Source organism: Moschus berezovskii, chromosome 8 (assembly GCF_049115385.1).
Source record: "Moschus berezovskii isolate FMDL1 chromosome 8, NW_MosBer_1.0, whole genome shotgun sequence".
Classification (NCBI taxonomy): domain Eukaryota; kingdom Metazoa; phylum Chordata; class Mammalia; order Artiodactyla; family Moschidae; genus Moschus; species Moschus berezovskii.
Window position 1 is genome coordinate 83826478 of NC_142467.1, and position 13239 is coordinate 83839716.

The following is a 13239-nucleotide window of genomic DNA, read 5'->3' on the forward strand; positions in this document are numbered from 1 at the left end:
ATGGTTCTATACAGAGCCTATTACCTTGTTTTTAATATTCTGTATTCGCTGGGACCACAGCTGTAAACAACTCTTCAGTCTCATTTCTCCATGAAGTTAATTTGCACTGTGTTAGCACTGAAGGCTTTTTGCATATGTTCAGGACAAGTTGATATGAGCAGGCCTGGAATGAATAATGTTTAGTAAAATCAATAAACCCTATTATTAGTCACTAAGGGGAATGATTTTATGTCTATAAAAGTAAAACAATTAGAACCGTATTAATGGCAGATTCATCATAGTAATATAATAGAGCCAAGTAGGCTTGTCTTTTGGGAATCTTTAATTTACCACTCAGTACTGACTATGTACTCAGCCAGAGAAATGGCACACATAATATAAACAAGCTCTGGCCTTTGGCGATTCATGGTGTCGTCAGCCCGGACAACACTGTAACAGTAAAGGGAAAAAACAAAACTTCATTCAGTGATTAATGGAAACCAGTCACCAATAATGCTCCGGTAAGAGCCTGGGGGGAGAGTCTATTCAAGTTGCAATGTGCCTTTGGTCATATACCTCTTTGTATTTATCAGGACTCCTCAGCACTCGTGTTTATTACAGTAGAAGAGTTAAGTATGGTCTGATGTCCATGTTTATATCCTATCTATTTAGGCACCTAACTAGAAGTATAACTAAAAGCCTATGTAAGAAGCATATAATATCTACTCCTGTGTAGCTCAGGTGAGATGAGCGTCCGTATGATTTTTATTATTACTAAAGGCAGGAAAATCACCAGGAATCCACAGTATTCCCCAGCCACCACCACGGGGAACATCATAATGCAGCTGGTGAAGATGTAAGTTGACCTTAGTTCTGGTTCTATGTCGACAGTGAACTGTTCAGTCAGTTCCAGAACTGAGGCAACATGTATGCAACCAAAAGTCACACTTCAAATGATATTGTGAACAGAGAAAACATACTTGTTTAACTGAAATAAGACAGATTACATTAGGTCTTCAAGGATGCTTCAAGATGTGGTCTAAGAACTGAAAAAATTTGATAACTTTAGAGAATGAGGAAAAATAGGTGAAATCCTCTGAAGCATAGGGAAAAACACCCATAAAAAATACTGGATAATATGCATTACAAAAACCATTTTCAGGTGACTTCTAAAAATAGAGCAAGTATTTTTGATTGCAAATATCTATTCATTTGTGAAGCAAAGGCCCTTCGGTAGAACTAACCGAAATACACCAAGACAAAATCTGTCAGCTGAGGAATCCAAGGGATAGAACCATCATTAGCAATTACAGTAGAATCATTAAAACTTACAGCTGGGATGAAGCATCAACCAATCCAAACACATGATGCACAACCCCACTTTTAGGGCTCCGGCTTCGCTTTTGCATCTCACTGCAGTGCTTTCCCCCGGAGATGCACATGGCTGCTTCCTCATCTCCTTGAGAGAGACTCTCCCAATCACTCTATCTGTAAACACCCACAGATCCCTCATGCCCACTCCCAGACTTTGTTTTTCTCCAGGGCATTTATCAACCATCTAACATACTCCGCATATTACTTACATACTTTATTATGCTTACCCGGACCTACTAGAAAATACAAATAGGAATTTTTGTCTGCTTTGTTCATGGCTGTAACCCAGCACCTGTACAGTGCCTGGGATAAGGTAGGTGCTCAGACAATATTTGCTGAGAAGAAGGGAGAGAGAAAGGGAAGGAGGGAAGCAAAGAAAGGGAAAAAGGTGAGGAGGCAGTCAATTCTGTATATTCAGCATAATGTATGCCAGCAAAACAATTTAATGACAAGTCAAGCAAATGGCTAGCTGACTAACTTTTCATACATTTTACCTACTGTCCACATGTCCACAAGACTAACATCTTTGGAATTATCATTCCATACCACAGAAACCTGAAATTTGTAGTGATTCTACATATCATGTTTAGAGTCAATACCCAATAAAGATACATATACACACTGAATTAAATCCACTGTTTGGCTGTTAAACTTGGGTATCATATAAGAAAAGTTAGTATCTCTGTACTCTATCTTAACACACTGGACCTTCATAGATATTAAGGAACTGTTTTTTGAAAATAAGAATTATTATCAGCCAGCTAGAAATAATATGAGACAGACAAGAAGCCATTATATATATATAAAAAAAAACCTTTTTAATTCTGATTGCCAAATTATTTAAGGCAGGTATAAAAAAGGAAAGCATTCAATATACATTTTACATAAAATAAACTAGATTACAGCATAAAACAAGTAACCAGGCAATGGCGTTAAAGTCTCTCTCTTCTAAAACTGGATAATTGTAAACATTAAAAAAAAAAAAACAAAAACAAAACTGCAGGACTATTCAAGTAATAGAACAATCACAGATGTCTCTGGTATGCAGGCTATTGGGTTATTTGCCATTCAAGATTATCAAAAATGACACCTCATTATTCACAGATGCTCATTATTTCCCCACTTTAATCTTTACATTATATACAACACAGTTTTTGTGGTACTGGCAACCCCATGCCTTCCAAAAGTATTTTTTCCACAATACACAAGTACAAACAGTGACTACAGGAACATTTTACACTGATGCGTCTTAACAGGAGCCACCATATAGACATCTAAATTGTACCAAAGTGTCATCATCACAGTTAGCCTTTCTGAGGGGTTTATGGGAAGTATATGAAGGATATGCAAGGTTCAGGCACACTGATACATAACATTATTTATTTACAATTGAAAAGCAAAAAAGAAAAGAAAAGAAAGTAAGCAGCCTTCTGAGGCTAACACTTTCCAACTTGACAAATACATTTTTTATCTCCTTTACTGAGTGGTTTGCGACTTGGCAGCAGACCCTGTGTGTGCGAGCCTGGTTACTGATACAAAAAGTAAAGAATATATATATATATATATGTATATATACATATATGTATACGTATATATATATAAAACAGAAGTTTAATTACAGCAACATTTGTTACTCTGTGATAAAATCTGTAATTTACAAAAATGAAATGACTGGTTTTTGCCTGCCATTAAGGCATTTCAAATTAACACCATGGAACTGATGTCTGTATAAAGCGCTTCCCCATGTGATCCAGTCACATGACAACGTACATTTCCAATCTTGTTATTCTCTGCAAGAGAAAAGAAAACCTTAGCAAATGTTCCATCCACATTTGACACTGAAAATAAGAAAACTGTAAGACCAACAGACTTATTTTAATTCTGTTCAATTCAAGGAATTCAATCCCAGAGAAAGTGAATGAACACAAGGGTAATGATATACAACATGAAAAATAAATTATTTTGTTTTAAAACAACCTGAGCAGTAACTGAAAATATCAAAGAACAAACACTGCTTTAGCACTGAGAGTAAATTCCTTCAGTTGCAACTTCATTTTTAAACAAAATAAAACAAAGGGAGTTATAGTGCATTGTTTCAACAAAGCATTGAAGACAACTTAAGAAAGTTTCAACTGTTTAAGAAACAGATCAGTTAATTACTAATGTGCATTACAGCTGTAAAAATGAGGTTCACGGTATAGCAGCTGCATCTGAAACACGGTGACATAATAAGTACATCCACTACAACAATATCAAACCCTGAGGAGCTAAGTTTTTGGTCTAAAAAGAGCCTACACTTGTTTCCTCCCACCCATTACGATGTCTCTATCTAGAAAACTGATTCAAAACATGACGCTATTTACCTTCTTTGTGCAGGAAACATTCCTGATGCAGATGCCTGTGCAGCCACCTGCTGAGAGGCAACGAGGGCAGCAGAGGTCAAGCCTAATGGGGGAAAAATGCAGGGTTTCTGTAATTTTCAGAAAGGTTAAGAGTAGATGCAGGTCCAATGGTGAAAGGTTGCAGACCAGTGAGTAGCAATCTGGCCTTTGTAAACACACACACACATGAAATGTTTCATGTAGCAAGGACAGACTACAAACTGCTCGGTCTAACCAGAATCCATCTCTTCACTGAATACTCTGTGGTTTTCTTAATAGCTATTCAAAGAGAATACAGCATTCCATCTCTCTGGCTCTGCAGGGTGCTAAATGGTTTGCACACATTTCTGAATAGGAAGCCCAGGAGAAATAATAGGTACCAGGTAACAACAGGAATCAAAAGTCACAGTGAATTATAGCAGCGACACGCTATTTGCTTAGAATACAATACTTTCATAATAACTTTTATCACTTTAACGTTTTCCCCAGTGACTGAACACAATGCATCCCATAAGGTACATGGAATCACTGAATGGAACTTAGAAACAGTCTTAACTTTCACCCTGCAAGAGCAGGGGAGCAGTAAGAGAATATAATAGATCCAAATGGCATCAAGTTGCCTAACAGGAAATTCTTTTAAATTCTATAGAAAACAATCATGGAGAAAAGGTAGAGGAAATAAAAGTAAACCCTGAAGAAATGACTCCTTCTATGTTCTCTAGGGTTTCTTTAACACCACTATTTGACACCAATACTGCAAGGAGATCCAACCAGTCCAATCTAAAGGAGATCAATCCTGGATGTTCATTGGAGGGACTGATGCTAAAGCTGAAACTGCAATACTTTGGCCACCTCATGTGACGAGTTGACTCACTGGAAAAGACTGATGCTGGGAAAGGTTGGGGGCGGGAGGAGAAGGGGACGACGGAGAATGAGATGGCTGGATGGCATCACCGACTCTGTGGACATGAGTTTGAGTGAACTCCGGGAGTTGGTGATGGACAGGGAGGCCTGGCGTGCTGTAATTCATGGGGTCGCGGAGAGTAGGACACGACTGAGCGACTGAACTGAACTGAACATGGAATGAATAAATTAAAATGACCCTTTCACATTTGGACAGCACTTCCTACTTTTGGAAATACCTTCAAACGTATCATCCCGTATTCAGACAGCAGAGTAAGAAGGAACCTGGCAAGCAGATACTTGTCCACAGTTCAATCTGTGTCCTTCCAAAATTCCTATGTGGAAGCCTTAACCCCCAAAGTGACTGAATTTGGACCTACACGGGAAGTAATTAAGGTTAAATGAGGTCCTAGGGGTAAGGCCCTGATCTTGTAGGATTAGTGTCCTTTAAGAAGAGATAGTAACTCTCTTCCCCCCACCTCCTGGTCCCCCAAGAAGTCACAGAAACACATAAGCAAGATGGTGACCATCTGCAAGCCAAGAGGAGAGCTCTCTCACCAGAAATCAACCATGCTGGCACCCTGGTATCAGACTATCAGACTCCATGAGGAAATTCATTTCTGTTGTTTAAAGCCATAAAGACTATGGTACTTTGTTACTGCAGTCAAAGCTAAGACAGCAAGGTCCTAGCAAGTGGTCTACTGGTAAAGATATTGCCACTCCTTGCCCAGGCCATGAGCTGACAAAGCTAGGAGAAACAATCTACTAAAACACCACAAAGTGTTCGCGGTTCCTCATGTCAGTGCGATGGTTTTTAAAAATGTTTCTCCTCTTTACTACAAGTCTCAGCAGCAAAGGGCTGGAAGTCTCAGGATTAGGTTATAAAAAGTGTCAACCCTGACCACATGACTCCCATTACTTCCTTGGGAAAAGGGGCAACTTGCAGGCCTGAAGAGATCAAGGGAAGTCATTTCACCAGAGCCTCCCACCATCCCTCCCTGAAGCAGCTATCTGATCTTCTGATATATTCAGTGCCCCAGACACTGCCCACCACCAATAACATCAATAAGGGACAATTATTAAGTGGTAGCCGCTTCACGTCTCATTAGAACACAGAGATGTGGGAATAGCCTTAGCTGTGTCCCAAGGATATACCAGGAAAGAAGTGTTAAAATCCCACCTCAGAGCTAATTAACTCAAAGTTCAACCTTTTCATTTGAAGACAAGAAAGGCAGTTTTGGCAACTGTTTCTCAAAGCAGGATGAACAAAGGCACAAGGAGAATGGAGCTGCTGACCTTGGAAAGGGTCATACTGCCCAGGGATGAGTGGGTACCCCATGCCCACGTGGGTGTGGTGGTGAGTATGCAGGTGTCGCTGGCCAAAGGGGGAGTGGCGGTCCCTCTCCCTCTCAGCTTCCCGCTCCCGCTCAGCTGAGGCCTTTTCCACAGGCTGCAAAAGAAAAGACAGAGATTCCCCTCTTAATCCCTTGAGCAACAATTTGGAGGGGTGTAGTAAACCTCCTTGGTCCCTTCAGCAGTGGGTGCTCCTAATATTAAAAAAGCAAATACACAGACTCTTAGAAAATCTTTATTAATGGCAAATCATTTCAAAAGATGTGCATTTCAATTGGAATTAAGCCTACACTATAGTCCCGCTCTGCGCCAAAGCAATATCAATGTTTTCCTCAAATGACTGAAATAAAAGGGTCTCTCTATTCCTATTCATAATTGCAGGTTTAGAACCGACCCAATTTCTTCCTAAAAACAAGTTTCACATAGGGATTAAGGAGAAAAAGGTATTGCAGAGACTTCTTTAAGGTCAAGTTTTCTGATGACTCTTCTATTTTAACTACATTTTGTGAGGAGAATATATCTCACAATTTTAAACCTATCTCTTTATATTGGGCTCCACTGAAAACATATATCCTAATATTATGTATTACATCAATGTCAAGCACATGAAACTGTTGCCCTGTGCCTCTGGAAGAATTCCAAAATCTCTCCATCTTTGAACACTCAGAGAAGCTCCAGTCCTCTAAAATCGTAATTTGATTGAGGATCCTGTGTTTCTGAGACATTTTTCACCCATTTGAACTTAATCAGCCTTTCACTAAAGCTCTTTTTCTTATTTGAAAAAAAAACTTTATACTAAAAGGAGTGCTCACAGTTAAAGATGCATAAATCTTTTTTTTTTTTTAAGCTTCTTTAGAGTTTCAGGTAGACACACTCAGATACACATCACAAAGCCTATATTTAATCTTTCCAACCTTCTTTTTTCTAGACTAGAACTACCACATCCTTTGTATTTTCTCTCTTCCCAATAGTCTCTGGGACTTTCTTTGCAGGGGGTGGGGAAGCAGAGCCATCTTTCACAAAGATGTATGTCTGAATCACTTTAGCAGTTACAGGGATGTGTGGAGGAGTCAATGTCGAAGCAGAATGGATGCAGTCACCACTCTTTAGCCAAGTGACTCAGCAGAACACGAATGCATCAGAAGTATTTTGCACCGAAGGTTGGTTCCTATGAATTTAAATGTCTGGCTAACTAGCATCCTCCTGGGTAAGCAAGGTAACAGATTTTCCAACAGAAGAGGCTGCTACTACCATACATGCTTTAACATTTTTTCCCCTCGTGTGTGAAAGCATCTTATTTTAAACATGCCATTCTTTCCTTATTAGAAAAAAAAAAAAAAAACAGCAGTCTTAAATTACAGCTGGGTTCCAAAACCATTTATATTTCAAGACTGTTCTCTAGCTTGTCCCCTTTCCCCCTAAAACATAGTGCTTTTAAGTGACAACAAAAGGAAGCTTACAGCAGGAGACTTGCTGCGGTATTGGCTGGCATGCTGCTGGAGCAAATCCAGCGCTTTTGATTCAGGGGCTGTTTTCGCGTTGATGCTAGGGCTGGTATTGACTTTCTCTGCCTCTTCTCTCCCTGACATCTTCCCATAAACAGGATAATGAAATCCTGGAGAGAGATAGGCCCCTGCAGACACACAACAAATGCCACATCAAGTTACGAACGACATCTTTAAATAAAAACAACAAACCATTTGGGTTACATGAATTTGGGACAAGAGTCGGAGATCTTAAAATAGGGACTATTCCATTAAGAATGGGCTGCTGCTGCTGCTAAGTCACTTCAGTCATGTCCGACTCTGTGTGACCCCATAGACGGAAGCCCACCAGGCTCCCCCGTCCCTGGGATTCTCCAGGCAAGAACACTGGAGTGGGTTGCCATTTCCTTCTCCAAAGAATGGGCTATATCGTCTTTAAACTGTATCGAGGTTCTCCGATTCTCTTCTCCCAGTTAACCCATCCTGATGATTGGAGGTTCTAAAAGAGAACGAGCTTACAGCCATTTCATCTGTTTACGTGTGCAATTAAATCAAAAGAACAGTAACTGTAATGATTATGACAGTAAGTGTTCAGAATATATTCTCAGGCCATAAAGTATCTGTCAGTCTCATAGCTACAGCAGACCATCAGATCCTATGGAAACTACAGCTAGTTTGACATTTCATCTGAAAAAAAATCTTCCATTAATTCCGTTTCACCTTAGGGACGTCTTTAAATAGCATTAAAAACAAGCCAAACAATGTCACTCTTGAAGCCTCTAATTTATCCAGAGTTTTAAAACAGCTAGTACTTGAACACAGCCTCTTCCCTCCAATACAGTGAGAACCCACGACACGTACCAGGGTAACTGTGCATTAGGACGGGAGAAACAGCCCGGTATGCAGGGTGGCTGGGGTCATACATCTGCGGGTAAGGATACGCATGCAAGTACTGTATGTAGGACTGATGCTGGCTCATGGGCGAGGAGACAGCCACTCTTGTTCCCCGAGAGTCCTTCCAGTTCACGGGAGTCTTCCGATCATCGTTTTTCAGTTTGCCCTCATCCAAGGACTGAGAATCAGGACGTTTGGCCTCTTTGGGTTCCTCCTTGATGCTTGTTAACGATACAGGAAGGCTGGGCACACCACTCTCTTTGTTGGGGGTTTTTCTGGGACTATCCTCTTTTAATTTCTTTTCTCTATCAAGTTCTTCTGACTTTTGTGGATCCAGGTATTTGGGTTGGTATACATAATGATGCCATGTCCTTGTATCTGGATCCTGGTTTTGGAAAAAAGACTTATTAAAATTAAATTAACATTTTTAAGAAAAACTCATTCATCACCATGACAGCACTATTACTGTTACTTCTAATACTGAGGTAACATTTATTTATATGCTTACACTGTGAGCTTTACTGCCTCCTCTTACGAAGGAATGATGTCTAAGGCGGGCATGATTAATAATCTCTTTCACAGAAGACAAAAGCAAAGCTCTTAAAACTCAAGTAATATCAGGGTCAGACTGTTGCCCAGTTTGTGGAGCTGGGCTTCAAAACTTAGCTTGGCTGGAATTCAGAGCTGGGGTGTTAACGTCAATTCTTAACATTAAATAACACCCTCAGACATACTCAATCTAACTCTCATTTTCCCCTTACTATCTTACATAGGTAAAAAGAATATCAAAAACTCAAGCTGATAATAATAAGTTTTACTTACTGTTTAAGTTTTAATATAGCTTAAGTAATTATATCAATTAACATCATTTAGAGGGGAAAACTCTTGGTTTCCTAATATACTCTCTTTATCTACTGCAGCCAACGCTGAATATACACCAGATCGTTTCATTAATCAAAACAAAATTAAAAATTAATACCACACATTATGGCTTTACTACTAGGAAACAAAGCATCCATAACACACCCCCCCCCCCGAAATTGTACAGTTCTAATGCAGCCCTGTGATATCACAGCCTGATTCGACTCCAGAAGTAGAGAAACTGAGGGTCTTTAAAATGGTTTTTGTGGCTCCCCTGCAACCCATCCCATTCATTCTACAAACCCACTGGGTGCTTAGGGTTAAGGCCCAACTTTGGGGCAGAAATAAGCATGAAGAAAGGATTCTGTTGCTCTGATTCACCAGGACCTCTATATGCTCCCTCTAAGTGAGGGCTGGGGAAGTATCACAATTAATACTTCTAGGACTACAGTTGAGTCAGGATGTCTGAATTGTGACAGAAAATGCTAGCACATGTGTGGTTTCAAGGTGACTGATTTTCAGGTGTTGGCATGTTCAGCCTCAGGCTGGCCCACTGCGGGGCCCTGGGATGACTGCCTGAGGCCCACCCCCCTATCTCCTCACTCACCTCACAAGCAAGAGGCACTGAGCCCTGCTTTGAGGCCCTTAACATAGAGCATAAAACAGAAGTCCAGACACCCCAAGATACTCCAAGCTTCATTAAAAAGAAAAGTAGGAAATGTGAATTTAAGGACCCTGTCTTAATATTCCCAGAAGATGCCAAAATAAATTTGGAAATGTAAAAGAACAATTATTTGAGTTCTCAGACTCAGAATCTTGGAGTTAGAAGGGACCTCAGCCACCACAGGGTAGAATTTCCTCACTCTGGACTCAGTAAGACAATAAGGGACTTCATCAGAGTCAGTTAGTGGCTGCTGCTGCTGCTGCTAAGTCACTTCAGTCGTGTCCGACTCTGTGTGACCCCATAGACGGAAGCCCACCAGGCTCCCCCGTCCCTGGGATTCTCCAGGCAAGAACACTGGAGTGGGTTGCCATTTCCTTCTCCAATGTGTGAAAGGGAAAAGTGAAAGTGAAGTTGCTCAGTCGTGTCCGACCTTTAGCGACCCCACGGACTGCAGCCTACCAGGCTCCTCCATCCATGGGATTTTCTAGGCAAGAGTACTGGAGTGGCTTGCCATTGCCTTCTCCCAGTTAGTGGCAGGGAACATGAATCTGCAAAGCACATGGCCAAGATTCTTTTTACTACACAACATGACAAGGAAATAGTCAGTAATGTACATTTCAAAGGTACATAAGAAATCCTGAGAGAATCACTTAAAACACTTTTCAAGAGAAGAGAAATACAGCCTAAGGAACACTTGGTTGATTTCCTGTGAAGAACTCTAACCAGATCAAGGCCAGCCATGTACAAGTCTCAGGCTGCGCTCTCCCTATGGGGGCCACGCTCCCCAATCTTACTTGTTTAAATCTCGAGGTTGGGTCTACACCTGTCTGCTTCATAGAGTCCATGACAGATTTCATTTCTACAGCCTCCTTAATAAGCTGGTGGTTTTCCATCTGCTTAGCTTTGAAGCTGTCGGCCTGAAGCTGCTGCTGGTGACTGGAGAGAAGCTGCGATTTACCTGTCTCCTCAGTTTTATTAGGCACTGACGGCCCTAGTTTAGAATGGTTTTTGTTAGGCTCCGGAGTAGAGGGAGCTTTTGAGACTGTGGCCGATGGCATGTTTTTCTGTTTACTGTCCTCCTTGCCCAGCTCTTTCAAAGGGAGCTCGTTTTTCCTCTCACAGTCTCCTCTCCCAGTCTGGGCCATTTTCTGCTCTGCGAGCCTCTGGTCCTCATAGTACTTCTCATACTGCTGCCTATAGGCAGGGCTGGTGGCCATCAGAGACTTCTGATCCATATAGAGCCCGTAGGCATACTGGCCGTAATATAGTGATTGAGCCAGGGCCGGGTGTCTCTGGGTGATCACCGACTGGTGCTGAGGCTGTAAGGATGCAGGGTTATGGTCCACTTTCTTAGCCTCGAGCTGCTCTGCCTTGTCTTTCTTATCCGCCTCTTCCTCAGACTCCTTCTTGATCTTCATTCCCTGTGTGCTCCCGCCATTCCCAGCTACAGGGGCGCCCACCTGCCCAGGGTGCATGTAACTGGGAGAATAATAAGGATCGTAGCCATGGTAATAGGGAGAGTGGGACTCTTTCATTTGAGATGATTGTGCTGTCGTTGAAGAATGTCCTTTCACAGCGCCATCCTTACTAGAGAGTATATCTGATGGGGAACTGGTCTTCGACCTCATGCCCTCTGACCTGCTGTCAGAACCACCGTCATCAGCAGCGTCGGAGATGTCTGAGTAGGCAGGGCTGCTCGTCTTGGCAGCAGAACTCTCGGCCCCATTCTGGGTCAGCACGTGCAGCGGGGCCATGGGCGCCTGTCCGTTCACCAAAGTGCTGCATTCCATCCTTGAGGCACTCCCGATGGAAGGGCTGGGAGCGTTGTCTGTAAAAGTGTAAACCTTATCAGCCTCGGCTTTGATACTAGCCATCCTACTCTCTTGAGACTCGGACAGTCCATTTGCCAGCCCTTCATTCTTGCTGAGGTGGTCCTTTAAAAAATGTCCGGATAAATCCTTCCCAGTCCCCTTGGCATCCTCTAGTTTGCCCAGCTTTGCATCCATTTTCGGGCTCCCCGTCTCTTTCCCTTCCTTGTCCTTCAGCTTTCGCTTCTCCTTTTTCTTTTTGTCCTTGAGCGACACGAGGGCTGGGTTCACGGTGATGGGCTCCCCCATAATTGTGGGCTTTGGCTGAATGGGTTTTAACGGAGGACTCTTTGGTGTGGCCTGAACAACTGTGGTCAGTCCGGGTATGGTCCCCGTAGTGGTACTTGGAAAGGCTGCAGTGGGGATAGCGATTAGCTGCGGGGGTGTGGGAGCCGGGGCAGGGGCAATGGGCCGGGCGGTTTTAAGTTTAGAGAGGTTTTTGTCCATTTTGCAATTGTTGGCTTTTTTGCCCTTTTCTTTCTCTCCCAAAGTTTTCTTGTCAACTAATCCTTCTGCTTCCAGTTTGGGCATTTCCACAGTCAAACTGCCGTCCACTGCTGAGCAGCTGTCTAAGGTGGCTGTCATGTTGGAGATGACTGGAAGATTACTGAGGTCATTGTTAAGACCCTTCTTTTTGCCAGTCTTCCCAGCCTTCGACCCAATAACAGAACCTGGGCCGTTGCTCAGGAGCTCTCTCTTTCCCTTGGGAGTGCCGGGGGGGTTCCCTGAGCCAGGGGACACTGGCGCCTTCACCTGCTCGTAAGTTGATACAGTTGTGCTTGGCTCGCTGCATTCCAGCGCCACATTGCTCAAGGCCTCCTCGCAGTCTGAGATCTTGTCCTCACTATCTGGTTCGAACTCCAGCTTGTTCTCCGGGTCTAAGTGGGCATGAGCCTGGTGGTACCTGAGGCCGTTGATGTGCTTGTACTTTTTGTTGCAGTTTGGGTGGGGACAATCAATCAACACGGGAGAAGAACAGCCCTGGTCCAAAAAAGCTGTCTCTGGTTTCCCTTGAGGGGTGGTGGGAGTGCTTCTGGAATTTGTGCGGACACGCTTCCCGGGCTTACTGTCCTCGGAGCTGGAGTTCAGGTCTAGCTCCATCGGAGGCTTGTTCTTCCTTTTGTTGGTGGAGGAGGGGCTGGCTTTGATGTCCTCAGCAGCACAGTTGGGGGGCGTCCTCCGCCCGCTGGCATTGAGGCTGCCCCGCCTCCCCTTCCCATTGGCGCCCCCTCTGTTCTTGCTCTGCAGCCCTCGGGACTCTGTGAAGCTGGCCTCTGAGCCCGGGGCAGCTGCGGTAGACCTCGCTCTTTTCCCTCGGCCTCGGCCCCCTCTCATCTCCAGGTCGCTGGTTGGTGACTCGCAGAACCTAGGGAAGCAAGTAACAGCCATCAAAACGAGCATTTTCAAAGAAGCCAGGTGAAATCACAAGGCATGCAATGTAGTCAACACCCCAGCAGCTTGAGGGCTGGGCCCAGATG

The 13239-nt window shown here is 43.1% G+C and overlaps 1 protein-coding gene across 5 annotated transcripts in view; it reads right to left on the reverse strand.

The window, feature by feature from the left end:
* Positions 1-1560: 1560 nt before the first annotated feature.
* Positions 1561-13239, reverse strand: part of ZNF608 (zinc finger protein 608) — a 108113-nt gene continuing 96434 nt past the window's right edge. For 3 of the 5 annotated variants that reach the window (XM_055429067.2, XM_055429068.2, XM_055429066.2), the window contains 6 exons: positions 10688-13127; positions 8336-8753; positions 7451-7623; positions 5934-6087; positions 3717-3798; positions 1561-3143 (listed from right to left, as the gene is read on the reverse strand). In XM_055429067.2, coding sequence (XP_055285042.1) covers positions 3137-3143; positions 3717-3798; positions 5934-6087; positions 7451-7623; positions 8336-8753; positions 10688-13127 — 3274 coding nt within the window. In that variant the 3' untranslated portion in view covers positions 1561-3136. Of the gene's footprint in view, positions 3144-3712; positions 3799-5933; positions 6088-7450; positions 7624-8335; positions 8754-10687; positions 13128-13239 lie in introns of those variants that run through there. The other 2 variants (XM_055429071.2, XM_088838810.1) reach the window with 2 other exon arrangements.